This window comes from Xenopus tropicalis, chromosome 4 (assembly GCF_000004195.4).
Source record: "Xenopus tropicalis strain Nigerian chromosome 4, UCB_Xtro_10.0, whole genome shotgun sequence".
NCBI lineage: Eukaryota > Metazoa > Chordata > Amphibia > Anura > Pipidae > Xenopus > Xenopus tropicalis.
The window spans coordinates 114,726,777-114,750,720 of NC_030680.2; the positions used below are offsets into that span (position 1 = coordinate 114,726,777).

A 23,944-nucleotide genomic window follows, 5' to 3' on the forward strand; every position below is an offset into this window, starting at 1 on the left:
GAGGAGCGGGTGTGTGACGGTCACAAGAATCTTTCTTTCAGCTTTTATTCGGCGCTCTTGCAATATAACAACGCCGCGGAAAGATGGTATGTTAATAATATGGCTGGGAAAGTACATGATACACACCGTGTTGGGCACTTGTGAAGTTGTCAGTGTGTTACTCGCAAAGGCCACACACTGGGCTGTAGGTAAAGAAGGTCCTCACGTACTTTTAATAGCTGTTTAGTTCCAGCAGGGAAGCTTTGGGAGAGCTGGAGGGATGGAGGTTTGCTAGTCTGTACTTGGCTCTTGCGGTACTACCTGAGGGCTATTAGCAAGGGCCTGATGAGCTGCATGCCATGGCTACGGTGTCAGTTATGAAGCCAGTCCATTCACTTATAGAATACATTGATTTGCAATACAAACTTTCATCAAGTTAGTGGTTTTATTGATTGATACTGCCTCAGCAAACAGCGCTAATGCACCACATATGCAGAATGATGCTAAAAAATAGTGCCGCAAGTGTATTATTATTAACATTTATTTATAAAGTGCCAACATATTCCGCAGCGCTGTACAATAAGTGGGTTTCATACATTGGACATACAGAGTAACATATAAAGCAATCAATAACCGATACAAGAGGTGAAGAGAGCCCTGCCCAAAAGAGCTTACAATCTAGCCATTATTTCACTGGCAGGTGGTGTGTTTTCATGTTTATCAATGTTTTGTCTCTAACCATATATCTAGCATAGGACTTGTACATGAAGTCTGCTATGTTAATACCGTCTTACAAAGTGGCAAGGGCAGAATATGCTACTATTTGGGGTCCAGTAGTAGTTTCAGTATATGTCAAGTGGGCATACAATCAATCTTCCTACAAACAAACAAGACCGATTAAGGAGAACAAAAGTTATAATTACTGGTGGGTGCTAAAATGTTAGACACCCCAAGTGAATATAGTAACTTACCCAATATACATGTTCTGGTCTGGGCAGGCAAATACACATTAGATCAAAAATACTAACTTAGGCACAAAAAGTTGACTTATTTTTACTATATTGCGCATGAACCTGCCTGGAGAAAAGAAGGAAAAGGAAAAAGAATGCACCATATGAGCTTCTACAGAAATACCCTGAGCCGGTGCAGTGATCTGCTATCAGTAGCACCAGCCTGGGGTATCAGGTAAGCAATTATAATTACCGGGGAAGTGCCCCCCCCCCCAGTGATTATAATCATTTACCTGATACTTTCAGTTCCCTTTTAAATCTGTTTAAAAACACATGGCATTTGCTATTCTGTTCCAGTTGGTTTTCCAGGTCTCCATTAGTTTCCTGCTGTTGCAGCCATACAGGCAATCTGGAACATTTGGTAAATACCAAAGGGCATGCCTGTGAGATGTTAGAGTCACTTTTATTGGGCCTGCAGCAAGCAGCACTATATATATCTTTCCCAATGTATACATTGCTGACTGTGTTTGGGAGTGATTTATTCAAAAGGGACAGTCATGTAGGTGATATGTAAAGAGCACATCTATTCCCAGGAGCAAATTCAGATTTTGTAAATGACCCCTTAAGTGTTGGCCTTTCCATCTAGGATATCATAGACTCTATAATAGCTTTCCACATGCTACCTGGTTGTTCTAAGTTGACTTGCTTGACACTTGGAAAATGATATCATGACAGTTTGCCTTTCAAGCTACACTGTGAGATTCTGCAGTTAGTTCCATTATGACTAGCAAACATTATACTGAGGAAAATGGTGCAGTCTCATTGTGCCTGTAGGGATTATTTACATCTGCAAGCACAGTGGGCAACTTGTGCTTTCCCTGTAGTGAGATTAAAACCACTTTCATTAAAGGTACTTGTGCAAAATGTGCTCCTTGCACTTCTGTATAATTGAACTTGGTGCAGCTCAGTCCTTCCTGCCGTCCATTCCAAATCAGGCCCTGCTGACCATTTGATGCAGAAAAACCCTTTGATCTACCGCCACTTGCTGACCAGGTGGTAGCTACAAGGTTCTCTTAGCGCCTTGTGTCAATAGGCACAACATACCTGCACCAAAAGAATAGGGAGCACACGATACCTGAAATGATGGAATACAGACTTTGATGTGCAGTTACACCAATCTGCAATAGACTGCACACAGTTGCCTCATTTTTGTTTGTGTGTTCTGTGATGCTGGGAATTCTGGGAAAATATTTATTGTGAGAAACAAACACATAAATTAGTGTTTATGTCCTGTCAAGTTAGTGGTTGTTAAAAGTGGATACGCTTCTTATGTATATTTCCATGTGCGCAGATATTTTGTATATAGTTTGGTTTAAAACACATAAGCCCTTTATATACACATAAAGTAGGTTTATACTGCCTTATACTGCCACTAATATTTTTTGACCGGTTTGTGCCAAAAATCCTCATGTCATTTTTGTTAGCTTATTACCATATATCATTTTTTTCAGATGCTTTCAAGAGCCAAACCGGCTGTAGGCAATGAGGTACAGCAAATAGATAAGAAAAAGAAAAAAGGAAAAAAAGTTCCAAGACTGGATGAGCTGCTTGCACAGAGAGACTTTACTGGAGCAATCACATTACTTGAGGTAATACTGTAAATAGCTGAGCACTGTGGTACTGGCAAGCTTTGCTTTTCAACTTGCACATCTAAGTGCAAACACTTAGGGGCTGATTTACTAACCCACGAAGGGGTCGAAATGAGTCCGATTGCGTTTTTTTCGTAAAGATTGGTGTTTTGCGATTTTTTCGTATTTTTTGCGATTTTTTCGGCGTCTTTACGAATTTTTCGTTACCAATACGATTTTTGCGTAAAAACGCGAGTTTTTCGTAGCCTTTGCGAAAGTTGCGTAAAATCTTGCGATTTTTCGTAGCGTTAAAACTTACGCGAAAAGTTGCGCCTTTTTCGTAGCGTTAAAACTTAAAAGGTGCGAAGTTTCGCGTAAGTTTTAACGCTACGGAAAAATCGCAAGATTTTACGCAACTTTCGTAATGGCTATGAAAAACTCGCGTTTTTACGCAAAAATCGTATTGGTAACGAAAAATTCGTAAAGACGCCGAAAAAATCGCAAAACATACGAAAAAGTCGCAAAATGTTCGTTTTCAAGTCGGAACTTTTCCAATTCGGGTCGGATTCGTGGGTTAGTAAATCAGCCCCTTAGGGACAAATTTTTAAAGATCCACCTAGGAAATCCTAATCCTTATAACTCTTCTGATTATCAGGAACATATTTCTAATGAAGGTGTCAGTTTGTCAACTTGTGTTCAACTGCTTTGCGCAGTCTAAAATATTCCTATTAGTGCTCAGCAGCAGGGTTACAGAACTGTACCCATCCAATGGTTAATCTCTACTGCAAATTGCATGCTGTAATAAACTATTTGGGTGATTATCTATGTTACACAAAACAAGAGTTTTGGATTTTTTGTAACCTGTATTCTTTAGCAATGTTCATTGAAAGTTAACAACAATTAATACATTAGCCCTTAAAGGGGCTGTTCACCTTTAAATTAACTTTTAGTATGATGCAGAGAGTGCTATTCTGAGACAGTTGGTCATCATTTTATATTTTTTGCATATTTTGGATTAGCTTTTTGTTCTGGAGCTCTCCAGTTTGGATTTCAGCAGCTATCTGGTTGCTAGGGTACAAATTACCCTAGGAACCAGGCAGTGGTTTGAAAAAAACAGGAATATGAATAGAGGTGGGTCTAAATAGAAAGATAATTAGAGGAACTAAAAAGTAACCTGAAGGTGAACAACCCCTTCAAGTCAACACACAGTATTACACACACTTTACTCACTAACAGGAAAGTGTTTATCAAAGTTAGTGTGCCAGTTCTCCAGAATGTGTTCTGCTTTTAGCAGCCGTATACCATTCTCTTCTTTGGGTTTGCAGAAAATAAAATCTAAAATAACAATTGTTGTGATTGTTTATAAATCTGCCCTTTGACAAGTAACTAGTTTCTATTAAAGGACAAGTCAACTCAAAATATAATTTTTTTGCTTACTAAAAGAAAACATTCTAATTCTAAGCAACTTAGCGATATGCATTTATTACAAATATGCAATGGCTTTTGACTTATTTGTATATATAATTGCTATTAGAAGTAGTGTTTGCCAGTCCTTTTCTATTCTCTGCCCTGGTGGCTCTGGTATTTGAAACAATGTAACACAAACCAGCGGATTGACCGACCTGTCTTGCTGGAGGAGGCTGACTTTTGCAACATTGTTTAAAAAGTAACAACCAGGAGTTCAGCAAATGCTGCTTCAATAGTAAATACATTTACAAATAACTTTTAAGGCACTAACATTTTTCAGTAAATTCACATTGGAAAGTTGCTTGGAATTATGTTTTCTTTTATTAGGCAAAATATTTTTCTCCTGTGATGTAAGTAGCTCTGGTACTGCCCTAGGAACAGCCCTGCCAGGGCTTACCCGATCAGAAAGTAAGCTTTTGAGAGGGGCATCCCCCCTTTCCTTCTAATCTTCACCACTGGACTTAGTTGTCTGGTGGGTAACATTTTTCTTTTATATAGGCACCTGAGGGCTGTCCTTGGCATTCGCCTATGAGTATATAGAAAATATGGCCCTGTATATGTTATTGAGAGAAAAGGTTAGTATGTATTAACAAACCAATATGTTGCTTTGTTAAAAATGCAGGATGATAGAACAAAAATAAAATGTTAAAGTAAAAAATGTTCAAAGCAGAAATGTCCTACTTGTGGTAGTGATGCATGGGCCGACCGTACACATCCGCTCCAGCAAATTGTCTGTATTTATATACCTGTGGCTGATCTGCCTATTCCTGACATCACCAATGGAAGCAGGTGAAGCTTGCATGAGTACATAGATGCCAAATGCTGGAGGAGGAAGTAGGGCATAATGATGATGCAGGCTGTGGCCCACACCCACATCTAACATCTGGTTTTGTTATTCATAGTTTAAGCGCCAGGTTGGGGAAAGTGAAGAGGACACAGAATTATGGATTGGTTACTGTTCATTTCATCTTGGAGACTACAAAAGATCTCTGGAGGTATAGAGCCACATGCAATCAACATTTATTCCAATAATTTGCAGTAAAATGTGGAAAAAATTGTCCCTTTTACCTATCAGATAAGTGTGACATATTTGGCCCTGCCCCAAAATGATGCTGGTTGTGATTTAAAAAAGACCTATTTAAGTAGTTTTAAGGGAATTCTGTGGTCAAAATAACTACTTGTGTCTCAAAATGTTGCGTAAATAATTATGTGTAAAGTATTGTACTTTTATTTTTTTTTTTAATCAATGCTATATGTTTTGGTACTTTCTATTCACTACTTTATGGTAGGGAAGCACCTATAGTCTTATATGACTCTTTATTATGCTAAATACATAAATACTCTTTATTATGGAATGATTGTATATGAATCCTAAAGGAAAAAAGTTCTCATAAGGCTATGGTGTTTTTTTAGGTATTTAAGGCTCTGAGCCAACAAGAAGGGTGTAATCCCGATGTCTGGGTGAATCTGGCTTGCACCAGCTTTTTCCTAGGAATGTACAAAGAGGCAGACGAAGCAGCCAATAAAGGTAAATGAAACTTTAAGCAACATACATTACAACAGCTTGATATGTAATGTTGTTTAGTGTAAACCTGATATGGGTTATTTGCACATACAGTCATATGAAAAAGTTTCGGAACCCCTCCAAGCCTGCATAATATTATTATATTAACTCCACTTTCAACAAAAAAAGATAACAATGGTATGTCTTTCATTTTCCTGAACCATCTGAGTACTGGGTTGTTTTCTGAACAAAGATTTTTAGCTTTAGTTTTATGAAATTAAATAAAATGTGAAAAACTGACTGTGCAAAAATTTGAATACCCTTGTAATTTTGCTAGTTTGAATGCATGTAACTGCTCAATACTGATTACTGGCAACACCAAATTGGTTGGATTAGCTTGTTAAGCCTTGATTTTCATAGGCAGGTTTGTCCAATCGTGAGAAAAGGTATTTAAGGTGACCCATTGCAGTTGTGCATCTGTTTGACTCTCCTCTGAAGAGTGACAGTATGGGATCCTCAAAGCAACTCTTTTGAACAAATGTTCAGTGTCATGGTTTAGGGGAAGGCTACAAAAAGCTATCTCAGAGGTTGAAACTTTCAGTTTCAATGGTAAGGAATGTAATCAGGAAATGGAAGGCCACAGGCACAGTTGCTGTAAAACCCAGGTCTGGCAGGCCAAGAAAAATACAGGAGCGGCTTATGCAGAGGATTGTAAGAATGGTTACAGACAACCAAAAGATCACCTCCAAAGAACATCTGTATGGCAGGGTGATGAGAAAGAAGCCCTTTCTGCACTCCCACCACAAACTGAGTCGCTTGTTAAATGCAAAAACTCATTTAGACAGGCCACAGTCATTTTGGAACAAAGTGCTTTGGACTGATGAGACAAAAAATTTTTTATTTGGCTATAACAAAAAGCATTTTGCATGGCAGAAGAAGAACACCGCAATCCAAGAAAAACACTTGCACCTACTTTCAAATTTGGTGGAGGTTTCATCATGCTGTGGGGCTGTGTTGGTAGTTCAGGGACTGGGGCCCTTGTTAAAGTCGAGGGTTGGATAAATTTAACCCAATCCGAGATATGTAATCAAACAGAAGTAACATGGAAATGCAGATAATGTTCAAATAACTTATTTAAGACTGATAGCAGGTTATTGTATGCAAACATATATATAATAGATATGAAAATAAATTACGAAGGCCTTGATTTTGTTTGGAACATGTTTAGAGAAAGTTTACATTTTATTGCAGTACAGTGTTGAAGTATACATAATAGGTGGGGCATTTAAAGCAGTGCAGTCAGCAGTGTGGCTATGTCTTATATTCACGCTAGAAGCACTTTACTAATAATGTCGGTGACACTTATTAATATCCTTAAAATTTACAGTAGGGCGTACATTATTCCCAATATAATATACCCACACTCCGGTCTCCTCCTGCAGTAAACCAGTAGCACAGGTCTGTGCCATATTATGCACAGGTCAGGAGAGAAGATACCTGTGAATAAGCAAAAATTCACCGGGGCATAATGCAGGTTTGGTGGGTAATTGAGCTACAATTGACCACTGTTAACCTCCTTATTTTCAGGTTGGTAGAAGTTTATTCCTCTTGCAGAAGGAATGCCTGTGGGGTGGGGAAATTATCAGCTATCATAACTGCTATACTTAAGATAATGTTGTTGCTAAGTAAAAAATGGCAGTGTGTCCAGTTTTATATTCTACACAGTGTATGACAATATTTAGTGACTGGCGTATTATTGTCAATTTTAGCACCCAAAAGTCGCCTTCAGAATCGATTGCTTTTCCATCTGGCTCATAAGGTATGAAAATTACTCTCATAAAACATATTAATGATCGCACCACCATATTACTTTTCATTTATTTGTGTTGAGAATACAAACTTATCAAGGCACAAATACTTTATTATAATCATATCAGTATATCTTAAAGGCCATGTTTTATAACCCATCCTCTTTTTTTTTTTTTTTTATGCAAGTTTTCTCTGTGTTTTAGGTAGGTGCTATATAGAGGGTAGCAAAAATAAATGCTTATGTTTATATCTTAACCTAAAAATCATTTAAAATAAAGGTAATTTAAAAGTGTAGTGAAGAAAGAAAATGTTGTGCTTGTTAGAGCAACCACTAGCCAATTTGCTTGGCATTTTAGCTTATGATCAGCTGATTTAAGAAATGAATAATATTTTCCAAATGCACATTAAAGTGCTGTATATGGCTTTACTTTGTTTCAGTTCAATGATGAGAAGAGACTCATGGTGTTTCACCAGAACCTTCAGGATGTCATTGAGGATCAGCTAAGTCTGGCATCTATTCATTACATGCGATCACACTACCAGGAGGCCATAGATATTTACAAGAGGATACTGCTAGAAAACAGGTAAACTGCAGAGTACCTAGATAGTCTTACTTCTTTGATCACCCTATTTTATATAATAGCACCTTGATGGACATAGCACTGGTAGGCAGGAACACCTTTCACCTGTAATTAAATTTGGCTACCCTTCTTTGGTGTTTGGATTTTGTAATTAAGAAGATTAAGAAAATACGAAAATGAGGGATCATCATTTGGGCAAATGAAAGCAACAACCATTTTATAGATGAACTTACTCCTGACACTCTACAGTAGGGTTTAGTTATAAAAAGGGATATTTCTCTTGAATTTCTTGTATAACCTCCATATCCCACCCCTCTGGAAGCCTTTAAAAAGTCTTTCAAAAATCAATTCTGTTCTTATCTCTTCTGTGGTCTAACAGCTCTCCTAGATTATTCTGGAGAACCCTTATATCTCCAGTGAATAAGGGTACATCCGTACATATACTTACTAGCTGGGCTACTCTTTAGTATACACGGATGGTTCCAGAAAGTGGAGGAGGATACTGGTCTTGCCTTTTTGGCCCAGCTCCTCGACTCAAAATAAGTACTAAAAATTTTACCATAATGAAAATTATCGCCAACACTAAACTCCCCTCTCAACTCCTCAAATTTACAGGGAATCTTTCATAGGCCCCAGATCAAAATGAAAGTTTTGGGGAATGTCCAATTAAAAGGTGTAGGGGACATGACATTCGATATTTTCCTCAGCTCCACCATGCACCATGCAATTTACATTTTTAGAACTGGAATAGTTCCACACTCATTTGATGTTCAACATGGCCGCAGTAGGAGAAACTAATATCCAGACTGTGTACAGGCCTTGGAGTAACCTCTTTCTCTCTATTAGCAAAGGCCCTTACAAAATGGCAACTCCTTCTACCCTCATTAACTGAAAAACAACAATGAAGCCACTGACCTGTTATGAGTTCTTAAAGAGATATTGATACCATAAATAAACCTTTTACCTTTTTTCATCACTATCATAACATTGTTTTTACATGCACATTATAATTGTGCCATAAAAAATAGTTGTCTGGTGCATCACCATTACTGGCTATATATATATATATATATATATATATATATATATATATATATATATATATATATATATATATATTTATATATATTTAGCTGTTATAAACCTTTGCTTCAGCAAATCAGTTCAATTGCTTATAACACTTCATCCACATAACATTCATAGATGTAGACATGAGACATTTAAAATTAAATATACAGACACTTAGTAAGTGCCTTTTGTGTATCAAGATTTCATCTTAATCTACTGTTACCACTAAATTCCATCACATACCATACCTATCTATTGCAGAAATAATTCCTGCCTACTAAACTAGTCTAAGACAACTACAAAGACTTCCTTCTCCCCTGTGCAAGTAGAAAACTGAAATGACTACAGCTTTTTGATAGTTTATGATAAATAACTTTTATCCAGAACACCTATCATTTACTAAACAATATCAATAAATCTCATTGTTCATGGAAGAGCGCTCCCAAGTTATATAAACACACTAAATGAAAGCTGTTACTATAGGGAATATAATATATATAACTAACTCTCTTTTCTTCTGCAGGGATTTCCTTGCTCTGAATGTCTATGTGGCTTTGTGCTACTATAAACTTGATTATTATGATGTTTCCCAAGAAGTACTTGCTGTATATTTACAGCAGGTTCCTGACAGCACAATAGCTCTGAATCTCAAAGCCTGCAATCATTTCCGACTGTATAATGGAAAGGCAGCTGAGGTAATGTAATGTCACATTCACAACTTATATATATATATATTACAAAGGGAGGAGCACACCCTATACAAGTCCAAATGCCCTTGGTGCAGGTCAAAAACAAAAATATAATAGAAAGAGTGTTGCACACAAAGGGACTTGATACAAAAGAAAAAGTGTTTTTATTGAAAGTTAAGTTTAAAATCATGTAGCTAGTAGGCAAATGGATACATGTTGCAAAAGATATATGTCGCAAAAAACTATACAGAGAATGTTCCCAGTCAGAGACGTCAAGCATTTCACTGTGCTAAGTGATGAATGCCTTAGTTTCTAGGAGCAAAAGATTATAGAGGATAATTATTTGTTGGAGATGACAGGCATCGGGTATTAAACCCAGGACCCATGTCCGGATGCACCTGAGAAGCTAGGAGTATAAAGGAACACACAGAGAAAGGAGCCACCTGTCAACTGTACCCAGCGATCGCTGACCTTCAGTGTGTAAATGTGATCATCATGTGGAGCAGATCATATCGCCCATGGAGGCAATGCCCAGTCAAATGTTGAGGAAGCTGGTCGGGCGTGTTCAATTAGCGTGCCGAATTGTATGGAACATGGGGGGGCACTGTTGCCTAGTTACCCTGTATACAATGCACCCCAGCTGGCACCAGGAGCGCAAGTTAGACGTGCCCAATAGGCAACCAACGCAAATATTTAGGTTCGGCTGGCAGACAGTGAGGAGTGCAAGGGTCCTGCATCGGTCTCTGGTGATCTGCGGGAGATGAAGTGCAACAAGTGACGCCAACAGGCTACACGGAGTGGTAGAGAGCGCGTCCGGATGCAACTACAACTCTCACGTTCCAATTCTAGTTAATGCAAACGCTTAAAAAAGGACCTGGACTTATAGGACCAATTGAAAAGGCCTGCAGTAACACTCCAGGGATATTCAAAAGAACAATAAGGACCCACAAAGGGAGCCCATAAGAAATTTCACATGTCGCTCAAGTATGCCGAACCACCAGATCTACTGTATATAAAATGGTAACATCACCAGCCCCCGCTCCTTACCAGGAGTGCATTATGCAGGGGGATTATTTGTGCTCTAATTTGCTGCCTTGCAAGGACCAAGCATGGAACAGCTTAAGGAGGTTGTTCACCTTTAAATTAACTTTTAGTAAGATGTAGATGGTAATATTTTAAGACAATTTGCAGTTGGTCTTAATTTTTTTTATTTTTTGTGGTTTTTCAGTCATTTAGTGGTTTGTTCAACATCTCCCCAGTTAGCAACCAGACAATCATTTGAACAAGAGATTAGAACACAAATAAGAGAAGGCCTGATTATAAAGATAAGTAATAAAAAGTAACAATAATAATAAAATTGTAAGCTCACAAAGCAATAGATTTTGACTGTCGGGCCAGTGATCTCTATTTGAAAAATGTAGAAGAGGAAGGAAAATTATTTCAAAATTATAAAAAATAAATGATGAAGACCAGTTGTAAAGTTGCTAGGAATAAGGCATTCAATACCGTAGTAAAAGTTAATGTAAAATTGAACCACTGCTTGTTTGCCCTGTTTAGCTCCAAAATAACAAAAAAACATAGATTTTTGTGATTACAGCAATAGGCAAAAAGTTGTTTGTATACTTAGCACAAGCCTTTATATTGGACAATAAATTATACCGCCCCTTACAAATATCATAAATGGGCCGTGTTGCATTGTTTCATGAAGCTACACATCCATTAGAGCTCTGTTTTGAAATTTACCGTTGGTGTAACAAAATCTTGTAAATTTGTATTTCATAGGCAGAATTGAAAGGTTTGATGGACAGTACCTCGTCACCGATTGAATTTGCCAAGGAGCTGATTAAACACAATCTTGTAAGTTCCTAAGCAGTCCAACTTCTCTTTGTATCTAGCACTTGGTCTGGCCTGGTTTTCCTTTTACAGACAGTGAAGTAATTATCTACTGCTGGACATGCAGTTTGTCTCTTCTCCATATTGCTTTGACTTTCTTTTAGGTTGTTCCTTTCCTCTACAAGGCTGTCTGTCACAACTGAAATATGCTGGAGGGTTATGCATTATAAAATATGCATAATTTAACTTACAAAGCTGAATTGATCCACATATATGTGTAAAAGTACAGACCATGTATTCAGGCCTTTTATTAGTTCAGTAATTTTAATACAAATTCCAAGCAGAAATGTTGATCTTTTTGTTATTTATGAGCAGTGAATCTAATTAGCCCTAATGCTCCAGCAATCATAAATCTGGCCCTAAGACCTATACATAACACTGGCCTATATAGAAGGGTGGCACAAAAGAAATTACTCCAAAAAAAAAAAAAAAAAAAAGTTAAAGGGCACTTATCACCATAAAATTGTTTCACCCACCAGAGGTGCGGGCTAATAGAGCCTGCACTCTGGTCAGCGAAATTATATATATATATATATATATATATATATATATATATAATTTTTTTTTTTTTTATTTTATTTATTTTTTTTAAAACAGCCCCTTCAGGCGCTTGGTTGCCAACACTGGGAGGGAGCTCCTGGTGGGGGCGACCATGTTATTTGTGCACATGCGCATTATGGGCAAAAAAAAAAAAAAAATTGCGATATCAAATACTGTATATTCAAGTTTGAGCGTTCACATTATATAGATTTATCACAGTGGTTATTAGTTTGCAATCAGCTTTTTTTCTTCAGCTCCACAAAATTGCAATGAACCCATTCACATTTTTATGGGCTGGAAATCTTGTTAAAATAAATAAAAAAAAAAACATCCTTTGAAATGAGTCCCTCGGGAGGTATTGTATTCCAGTACCTACTGGGGTACTCTGGAGTGTGACATGATGGAATCTGCAAGTATTATCTTTTTTTGTAATAAGCAGAAACCCAAAGTGAGGATTTTAATGTAATAACAAGGTGACTGTTTCGACTTGCTTTCTCCTAGATTTTGAAGAAAATCAGAAGGGAAGGGTTTTAGTAATTATTTCTATTTATTGGTATTTATTAAGTTGCAACAGTGATGTGCAACAAAATGGTGTATACATGAAACAAATTCCATACAAATACTAATATCTACTAATCTAATTATCTTGTCAAAAAGCATCATAGTTCAAGAAATCGTCAAAGCCCCTCTTAAAGGCATCAACAGAATCTGCCATTACAACATCACGGAAGTCCAGGAACTCTGAGGCAGGGTGTGACATCACGGGGGCAGAGCTGACATCTAAGGGGCAGGCCATACAATCACGGTGGCAGGGCGATGACATGGCGATTGCAATTGACCAATCGGTGTGTCAATCTTCCAAATTGGCAAAAGCGGGCAGGTAGTTTTGACCAGGACAGCCCTACCGAAAACCGGGCTGTCTGGGTCAAAACTGGCTAACTAAGTGCAACCTCACTTCCCTCATTGTGAAAAAACACCTACACTGCTATGTATGCTTTTGTTTTTTTATCAATATAAAGAGATAGTATCATTTGTTGCTATCTATATACAAAATATATACTTTTCTGTCTTTATAATTTTGGATGCATCCATTTTATGGTATAGTCTAGTGTTAAGATTTTTTTTTTTTTATCCATTACTCACCTTAATATAAGAATACGTTTTCTCTTAGGTTGTGTTTCGTGCAGGTGAAGGTGCACTGCAGGTATTACCACCCTTGGTTGATGTGATTCCAGAAGCACGTTTAAATTTAGTGATTTATTATCTCAGGCAAGGTAAGGGCTGCTTTGTTTTAGTGAAGGTTATTGTCTATAATTGCATTGCTTTGTGACTGTCCTGGTTATGTATTTTGACAGCATTTTATTAGATTTGGACTTGGTTCTTCAGTCTGACACTGCTATGCAGTAAAAGAACATTTTTTAAAGGGGAACTTTTGCTAAACTGAAAATATGAGCTTCATCTCGTAGAAAAAATAAACTTATAAATCCAATGAATTCAAAGGGGAGCTCCAGTTTCTGAACCAAAATTTTTAAAACCCCACACAAAACAGGAATCCCTAATATACCTATCACTGTAATCTTTTCCTTTAAAAAGTATAGGTAAATACATTTTTATATGATGAAATCCAGCTGCAAAACAGTTCTTCTTTTTCTGCATCATTTGAAATCCTGGCAGAGGAGGACAGACTAAAATACTTCTCCACAGCTCATAGACAGCATGCAGGAACTGTGATGTTACTTTCCTTATTGACATCATGTGTGCAGGGAATTGTGGGAGGATGCAGGCTGAGAGACAGTCGACTACTGTGACATTTTTTTTGTGTCTCAAAGTATTCAGCAGAAGAACAGGGGGCCAGGCTTAGGTAACTGTTCCAAGCCATATTATTACATTAAAAGTCATGAAAAGGCTGCACATATTTAATTGAATCATATTGAAAAGTTGCATTTGGGTGGAGTTACCCTTTAACATGCTGAACCGTTTCTGTACTAATCTTGTTTCCTTGACTCTTTTTCCTGCAACTTTGAGTCAAGTCTGTTATTTTGATACCGATAGTTCTAATAATTTAGACAAAGGGAGTACATACCAATGTTTCTGGCCTAACTGACAATCACAATCTGCAATAAAAACCCCAACAGCAGCATGAAGAGAGTCAGATTGCTGAGAGGGGGATACAGAAGAATAACTTGAATATTATAAAACAATACAGACTTAATTGATCGATTTAATTGATTTTATTTAGAAAGCTTCTTATTTTCATGAGGTCATTTCATTTTTGATTAATAATCATTTTCACTTTAAAGAAGAAGGAAAGGTAAAAACTAAGTAAGTATTATCAGAAAGGTCAATGTAAATACAGCCATAAGCACTCACAGAAAAGCTGCACTGAGTCCTCTATCAAAAGAAACAGGATTTCTTGTCTTTTTTTTTTTATGTAAACATGTTCTTTGGTATCAGGCTTCCTCTCTTAGAAAAAGCCTTCATTCCTGGGCCCAGAATCTGCGCAGTTCTCTCTTCCCCTCCCTTCTCCTGCCCCCCCCACATAAGAATTCATAAAAAACACCCCCCCACCCTTTGGAATGTGTGATCTGAGCTTACATCTGCTATAACTGCAGCAGGAAGCTATGGAGACCAAGCTAAAATGGCAGCTGCAATCTTAAACAGAGAAAGCTTCTAGGGCTCTTTATTCAGGTATGATACAGCTTTTTGCAGAATAAATATATTGATCTAGGTGGCACTAATGTGGCGAATCTTTTGGCAGTAAAATGCCAAAATTACTTTCCTTCTCCTTTAAAGCAGACCTGTCACCTCCTATGTGTTTTTTAAAAAAAACATATTAATGTAATCCGCATCTAAAAAGGACTTCTAATCCCCCTCTGTTACCTATGAAAGATTATCCATTGCTGAAAAATCCATCATTGCTTGCGATGTACCGACGATGAAGGCGCCATCTTTATCCTCCTACCCTACCATCTTCTACCCTCAAATCTCGCGCATGCGCAGTACACAGTTCATAAGAGCCCGATACAGAGGTCACACTCATTAGAGATACGCGCGTGTACTGCACAGTCACATGTGCGCGTTCTACTGAAAACTGCGCAAGATTAACAAAATGAACTAGGGGGGTTGAAAGGAGCAGTGACGTTTACTATTAGAAGACGCCTCTATGCCTTAGCCATAGAGGCGGAGCTGATTGCATTTGATTGACAGCACTTAAAAATGAGAAGCTATAGCTTAGAAAATATGCTACAACAAGAAAAAAAAAAAAAGCGATGGGTTTACTGGAATGTCCATTCTACCAATAGGCGATTTTTAAGGTAAGGTTGACAGGTCCGCTTTAATGATCTGGATCTGGGAAGCCAATTGTGTGAACATGTAGTTGTGTAAAAATTATAGGAAAAGAGAAGGATAGCACAACTTGTTGTTTTTTTTTATTTAAGATGTTAAAAGAGCAGATTTAGCAGAATGATCAAGGTCATTAAAGGGACATACATATGATCCAGAATTATGTATAATAAAACCAAGATACAAGTGTCTTTGTGTAATATAGCTAAATGTATTGCATGTGGAATAACCTGTATTGTGAGTAGAGTTAATACTCTGTAGCACTGGGTTTTAAAACCAGTAATAATGTACATAACCACCCAGCATTTGCTGCAGACTTTTCAAGATGAGACTGGTACTCACCACTTATAAAAGGTTTTCTGTTTTTTAGATGATGTTCAAGAAGCCTTTAACTTGATTAAGGATTTGGAACCATCAACTCCACAGGTAGAATACACAGCACTGTTATGTTTCTGTAGATTAAATCTTTTTTGCTTCTCTGCTTGCAGAGTTTGGATGGGCTATCATTCAGATTCTGGTAGTGCAGCATTCACAGTCTGGTGCTGTAGTATTCACAGCTTGTTGGAACTTTATTACTCAATGAACAGCATCAACACTTACTGAAGCTAAATGATGTGCCCAGTGCCAATTCTTCACTAACAACTGGGTGGGGGGGCAATCTGATAAGATCTATGAATGTATGTATGCATATTTTTATTTATTTAGCGCTACTTATGTACACAGTGCCTTACATCAGAACAATACATTAACAAACAAGTAGGGGGCCATAACAGTAATGGATAAATAAATACTGGTACAATGCTCTGCCTATTTACTATCCAAGATATTTCTTGTGTGAACCATGCCAAGGCCAAACAGAATCAATGCACCCATTTCTCTTTCACTGTTTCTGTTTGCTATTCACATTTGTAATTAATAACAGCAAAACATTTACAAAATAGGGTCTAACTTCTGTTATATAGTAAATATGCAACTTCTACTTACAAATGTAATCAATTGTATCATTTAATATTGTTATTTCAATGTATGGTGCTGAGTGCTGTTTGAACTTTTTTTTTGTCACACAGGAATATATACTAAAGGGTGTAGTAAATGCTTCCCTTGGCCAGGAATTAGGCTCGGTGAGTTAACCTCTTTTTGATTTTTTAATAAGGGAAATTATACTGACCAATTTAGGATTTAAATGGAATGTTCACCTTTTAATCGACTTTTAGTGTGATGTAGAGCAGTGATCCCCAACCAGTGGGTCGTGAGCAACATGCTCTCTAACCTCTTGCACCTCTCAGTGCATCCACTAATTTTTGAATTCCTGACTTGGTGGCAAGTTTTAGTTGAAGAAAAACAAGATTTACTACCAAATAAAGCCCCCTGTAAGCTGAAAGTGTGCATAGAGGCTGCCTAATAGCCAATCTTAGCCCTTATTTGGCACCTCCATGAACTTTTATGATACTTGTGTTGCTCTCAAACAGAGCTGAGACTAGGGGTAGGCAGAAGAGGCATCTGCTTAGGGCGCAACGATTGGGGTGCCAGACAGGAGCCTTTCCTGTCTACCGCTAGTCCGCGCTCCTTTGTCATTGCCCCTGCCGCTTGTCACTACACTGTGGAGGCAATGACCCATCACACCAACCCCTCCCTCCCCCGGTACTGTACATGCGCACCAAAGCTAACATGAGGGGGAGGGGGTGCAAGGGCGAGGTGGCCGAACGGGTTGCCTAGGGCACACGCACCCTGCTCTCAAAGTCTTTTTATATTTGAGTGAGGCTTACGAGTAAGAAAGGTTGGGGACCCCTGATGTAGAGAGTGCTAAGACTATGCCATTCTATAAAATACTAAACGTTAACGTGAGCCACCCCTTTAAAAAAGCAAAAACTAAAAGAAACTAGCAAAACCGCTAAAGCGCAAATTTTTGTATTGTTTTACAAATGAAAGTGTCAGAAAAACCTGAATACTTCTAAAACCATAAAGCAAAGAAAGATCTTATAGCTGTAAAAAGGACCATTGACATGACCTTGACCTAACATTTTGGCACCCCCAAGTGACTTTGCCTTTCCTTCTCCTTTAATGTTTTAATACATATTTCAGTTTAGCATCTGTGTGTATTTTATTTTTTAAATATGCATGCACAATGCCGTGGATACCTGAGCAGGAAGTTATAGATATTTGTTTTAGAGGTGCCCACATGTCTCCCTGATGCTGCCCGTGTCTCTTAGCAGTGACAGCAATGAAGTTCACTTTTCGCTGTGCACAGGGCCAGAAATCAGGCATCTACTGTAGTTTGCATTTTCTGAGCCTGAGCATCTAAAATTAATTTTTCTTGTTTGATACGTACTGCGGAAAGCATTTTGCTACTTTTGAAACATAGCTGAGTTACTTCTATGGGGCAGAATGCTGCATCTAATATTAGCCATTTAACCTGTAAGTTTTGTTTTGTTTGCAGAGAGACCACCTGAAAATTGCTCAGCAGTTCTTCCAGCTTGTGGGAGGCTCTGCCAGTGAATGTGGTTGGTAATATATATTTACCCATATATCAGTGTCGGTGCTTCAGTTCAGTTTAGTTCAGAGGAAAATGCAAAGTACAAATACAATGAGGGTAATTTTCATTTTGCCATTATAACATTCAGTCACAAATCTAATTGTGAAAATAATACAACTATGTCCATTTTTTGTAATTTCACCCTTTTCATACATAACTATATCCATAGTTTATAACTTAAGTTTATATATTTTGCCAGGAAGTAAAAAAGATTTGGGTCACTGTAGGCATAGGACATTCATTTTTTAATTATTTGCATTCATAAATATTATTAAATTCTATCTAGAATGCCTAGTAACACAGTTTAATATCACATTGGGGCATTTTTACTATTATTTGTTCTGTAACAATACTTCAACTTAAGTGAAAGGTAAACTACCTCATTGAGGATGAAGACTCACGGAGCTACTAGTAGCAGCTACTTGTCGTGGCTACTAAAATAGACAATGCTGATCATTTGCTGATAACGGCCTCTATGTGTATTTTAGTAGAGGCAATTCTCAGTATTGTCTATGGGGGAGGGTATATTCCGGCATATAGTAGCTATTAAAAAGTAGCTGCTCCATGTGTCTTCACCCTAAGTAGCTTCCTTTCCTTCTATCCACAGTACCTTAAATAAGGGGCTAATGATTTCATGACTTTAGCAAACAATATGTAAATAGCAAGTACCACAAGAACACCTTTAGTTTTAAGAAGGCTCTAGTTAATTCATTTAACTGTAACCTTCCGAGGGGCTCTGTTGGGTAAGAATATTAAAACAAAAGATAATGAGTAACAGAAAAAACTAGAAAATATACTGTTTTTTATAACTAAAGTCTAATTCTGGAAGATTACAACTGACACTGACAAGTGTGGGATTTGAGCTCACTAAAGAATCACTCACCCTCTATTCATTCCTATGGGTTTGTTAGAAATGTATTTATCAATGGGTGAAAGTTAGAGTTCACCGTTTGATAAATACCATTCTAAAAACCCATAGGAATAAATAGAGAATGGTTGAATTTTTCTGCGGTGAGCTCAAATCTCACACTTTGATAAATCTACTGCTCGGTGTGCTGAAATATTTTCCTTCTTGTTTCCTATATGCAGATACAATTCCTGGGAGGCAGTGCATGGCCTCTTGCTTTTTTCTTTTGCACCAATTTGATGATGTTTTAATCTACCTTAACTCTATAAAGGTAAGTTCTGTGTATTTTTTTGTTAGTTTTAAATTTTATGTTTGGGGATTTTCCCAGCTACTCTAGTCAGGGATTATTAGACTGCAGATTAAGTAGTAAAAATACTGTAGCACTGAGCTTCATATTAATCTTTTTTCTATTTGTGAGCTTGTTTAATAGTTCTCCTACTAATTATTTTTCAGAGTTACTTCTATAATGATGACACCTTTAACTTTAATTATGCTCAAGCCAAAGCAGCAGTTGGAAATTACAAGGAGGCTGAGGAGGTGGGTGTCATTGTATTTGGCATATTACACAAGTAATCCTGTATATTATATCCATATAAATGGTGATCACTAGGGTCATCAATTTTAATGGGCACATGGTGTATTATAAAAAAAAAAAAATAATGTACCCTGCACTAAAATATGAGGATATTAGAAGTCATTAAACCACTGAAAAGCAAGAGTTCATAAAACTCCTTGATGAATTCTAACCTTTTTACTAATCATACTCTGCATACAGCGAAAAGATGTTTGCTGTATAATTAAGCAGTCTAGTAACATTTCCCCCCCCCCCATACTATTGCAGAGAATTGCAAAAAATAAACCTAGAAGGCCATCTGCCAATCTGATCTCACAAGTGCCTTCTAGTTCACAAAATGCCAATAAGAATTCTTGGAATAGCGTCTATCTTATTTATTTCTGGTTCTAACACAATACTTACTCCTATTTCGTAACATTATAGTAAAAAGCATTGTCAATGGTGAGATGTTGTATTTGTATCTTTCTATGTTGTATCTTTCTATTAAAGCACCATTTGTCACCGAGCACAACTTAACATGTTTTGGATTTGGGGGTTCAGATTTTTATGGGTATAAAAATGTATATAATTATGTGTCTTTTTTTTTTTCTCAAAGGTTTTCCTCTTAATTCAGAATGAGAAGATTAAAAATGACTACACATATCTAAGCTGGCTTGCCCGTTGCTGTAAGTTATTTTTTCATATTCAAATCAGTTATATTATTTTTTTTCTACAGTTTATAGTTGTCCTGTTTAAATTGTAGTTTTTTTCACATTGTTGTTTATTGACAAACAGAAAACCAAGCTGATAAATCACAATTGTCGGTGCTTATGGGGTTGCCAGACAGAAAATGCACTGACAGCATTTTCTAAATAGATAAGGGCAGTTGGGCAGAGTTGAACATAATTGGCCCATTTATCAAAGTCCGAATTTCGGACATTTAAAAGTACGATTGAAATAATTTGAATTAAATCCAATAATTTCTGATTGAGTTTCAATGCTTGAATAAAAGATTGAATGAATTACGTAACTTTCGTACTCGTTGCGACAAATACGATTTTGTCACACAAACTGTCGCAAAGAACGAAAAAGTTGCAGAAATCAACGAAAAAAATTGCAGAAAATTCGCACAGTTCTAAAATTTTTAGCATTTGGACTCAATCATACTTTAATAAATAGGCCCCATAGTGTCTTTTCTTTTACAGGTAAAGCCTTTGCTTTAGAGATGCACCAAATTCAGAATTTGGTTCGGGATTCAACCTTTTTATGCAACATTTGCCTGGCTGAACCCAATCTTTAAAATCAAGATGAAGAGGGAAATTAAAAAAAAAGATTCGGGGTTTGGCCAAATCCCAAAATAGTGGATTTGGTGCAAATCTACTTTACTTACAGGTTTATTTGTGTTTGATGAAAATTAATCATCATTCTAATTAGTTTTAGGGGATGTTTATCTGCACGTCATAATGTATAAACATACATACAGCGAATTCCATCTTACGTTCTGACCTAATGCATATAGTACTGACAACTTGCCAGGGCGTGGGTATCTTACCAGCTATGGGTTGCAGTGCAGAGAGATGATAGTTTTAAATGATCTGGCTTGGAAAACATTAGGGCAACAAGATGGAAGCAACGGTGTGAACAGGCGCATCTAACAATGTATTTCTCCTTCCTTTAAATAAGATATTATGAACAAGAAACCAAGGATGGCCTGGGAGTTATACCTAAAGATGGAAACCTCAGGAGAGTCATTTAGCCTCCTACAGCTAATTGCCAATGATTGCTACAAGGTGAGAGACATTTGAGCTTTAAAATGCCTTTATTATGCCTATTTTGAAGGCAGTGCTGGTTTACCTTAGCCTTCTTTCCTGAAAAAAGTAAAAACCTTGCTTTTGAACAAAAATATATTTTCCATTTATAAAGCATAGCATGTCATGCAAAAAAGGCTCAATTAGAAGGTTTAAATGGCTACTAGAAATAAGTTCCACCCTGAATAAAAATGTTTGTAAAATTTCAGTTTTTCCTATACTTTAGCTTTATGTAATACATGTTTGTGTGGAAAAGTGCCACCTGTGCAGCCAAGTGCATGTTTTTTTTAATTTATCATTTTAAAAAACAAGAAAAGCAAAACAGAACCCCAAAGTATAGGAAAGAGGATAGAAAAGGTAGGAAGAAAAGAGAAGAGGGAAGAGAGAGATATTCTCATCTTGTTTAGTTTGGGGAGGTTTCAAACATAGGCATTCGATATGTCAGTTCTCAAGTGTCGCCTTGTGCATGTTTAGAGTGGCACCCTGTGGCGAAGGTGCAATGTACATGTACAGCTGCCAAACACTCTTGGGCTTTATGTCAGCCTAAAGCAAGACCGTAGAAGCAGACTAACATTAATGTAACAAGGGTATATATAGGGCTGTCATTTTTGTTGCATAGAACAATGCTGTTGTTTTGTACTGCCACAAACCAATGACACATTTTAAAGGCTTTTGTTCAAATGGTAAGTACTGGAACAGTACTTATGAAAGGGATATAATTTCCCTTAATTATCTAGTTGTTATAGTTGCCATCAGTTTCTTCCTCTTTCCTGTTTTAAATGGGGGTAATTGACCCCAGCAGCGACATCCAAAAAAAAACCTATCGCACTATGAGTCTACAACTGTATGGTTCTTGTTATTTCCTTATTTTTCTATTTAGACACTTTTCTATTCATATTCCAGTCTATTATTCAAACCATTCCCCTGGTTGCTATGCTAAATTGGACTCTAGTAACCAAATGGCTGCTAAAATTACAAATTGGAGAGGTGTTAAACAAAATAATTATTTAAAAAACACAACAAATGAAGACTAAATGCAGATAGCCTCAGAATATTGCTGTTTACATCATACTTTAATTTATAGGTCAACTATCCTTTAACTTAGTGGTAATTATTTACTTAGGACATCTATTTTTTATTTAAACAGATGGGCCACTTCTATTATGCTGCCAAGGCATTTGATATACTAGAAAGGCTGGACCCCAGTCCAGAATACTGGGAGGGGAAGAGAGGAGCATGTGTGGGAATCTTTCAGATGATTTTAGCAGGCCGTGAACCCAAGTAAGTAATCATGATGTGAGCTAAAATAAAATGATGTATGATAAACATCCCTCTCTGTATAGTATAATAAGAATTTAATTATTTTATTTGGAGAGCAGTTTCAGAAGACCATTGTTACAAAGGCTTGAGTTGGCCAGACACACAATTTTCTAAGTTGGCTATACAATGGTTGAACCTTCAGTGTATCTAACTGTTAGGCCCAGGGGCAAAATGTATGGATACTGGACAACAGACCATACATAGAGATAGTCAAGCACTGTTACGTATTTTTTTAAAGCTTTGGTTTCGATCATCTGCAGTTTGACAGGACTGTGACAAAACCAGCTGCTAAGCTAGAGTACATGATCACACTGTTTAGCGATATGGTTAAAATCAGTCAAACTGCCCAAACCAATCTGGGCACGCACAGCCAGCTTTAAAATTATTTATCTCCAATCTTAAAGTACTGTCAGCTGAGCACAGCACACAGGAAAGAAAGCCAAGCAGTCAACAGGAATTATAGAACCTTTTATTATATTTCACATCTCTACAATTTATCCTTTAAATGTACCCAGAAATGAAGAGAATTAGTAAAGTCAACTCAGAATATAATGTAGAGGTATATAATTATATCGGATACATATAATTTTCTGCATTCAGATAATATTATAGAAACTGTGTAGTAACCAAGTAGAAAATGAGTATGTAGCAAGTGTAATTTTTTTCTTTCTGTTGACATTCTGCCAGGCTTAGGCAGCTTGAATAATTTCTGTCTGTTATCATTATCAGAGAGACACTACGGGAAGTGCTGAATTTGCTAAGGAGCACAGGGAATACACAAGTTGAGTACATTATCCGAATCCTGAAGAAATGGGGCAAGGAGAATCGAGTACCAGTTTGATCATCACCCACAACCTGGTCACAGACATACGATACACAGGATCCTTCTGACACAGTCTCAGTACCAAAGATAAAAAGCTGTAACAGTAATATATAGTTACCCTATATATTGGCATGTGGCATAGCTGTGGATCACAGCTATGCCACTTCGGGTCACTTTAGGCCATGCCAAAGACTCCTGTAATAGATGTACTTGGATCTTTGTACTTACGACTGGAAGTGGAACTGGAGCTGTTTAAGAGGAGGATCTTCACTCTGAATTCCTTGGAAGGAAATATAAAACATGGAACAATTTGCTGTAATCTTAGTGGTCTATGGACTCCATTTTTATTGTCTTAAACGTCTCTTTTACAATGATTTGTAGGAGCCAAATTCAGGATGTGAGAACTTTTAGGGAATATAACTCCCTTCAGGGGATCTTTTTTTTGGACAGCATTCCAGTAATAGCTTTTTTTATTTATTTGTTTTTTAATCTGGTTCTTGAAAAAAAAGCAAACTCTTCCTTTTTCAATAAAATCGAGTTACAGAACTAA

The 23,944-nt window shown here is 37.1% G+C and overlaps 1 protein-coding gene across 2 annotated transcripts; it reads left to right on the forward strand.

Moving 5' to 3' along the window:
* On the forward strand, positions 1-23,944 carry ttc26 (tetratricopeptide repeat domain 26). 2 transcript variants are annotated; one of them, NM_001102931.1, is given in 18 exon segments: positions 1-86; positions 2,441-2,578; positions 4,927-5,019; positions 5,438-5,552; positions 7,298-7,347; positions 7,776-7,921; positions 9,510-9,681; positions 11,458-11,532; positions 13,280-13,382; positions 15,821-15,876; positions 16,518-16,571; positions 17,888-17,951; positions 19,073-19,161; positions 19,344-19,427; positions 20,060-20,129; positions 21,127-21,233; positions 22,399-22,532; positions 23,301-23,944. In NM_001102931.1, coding segments are annotated over 18 exon segments (1,665 nt in total). In that variant the 5' UTR covers positions 1-83; the 3' UTR covers positions 23,413-23,944.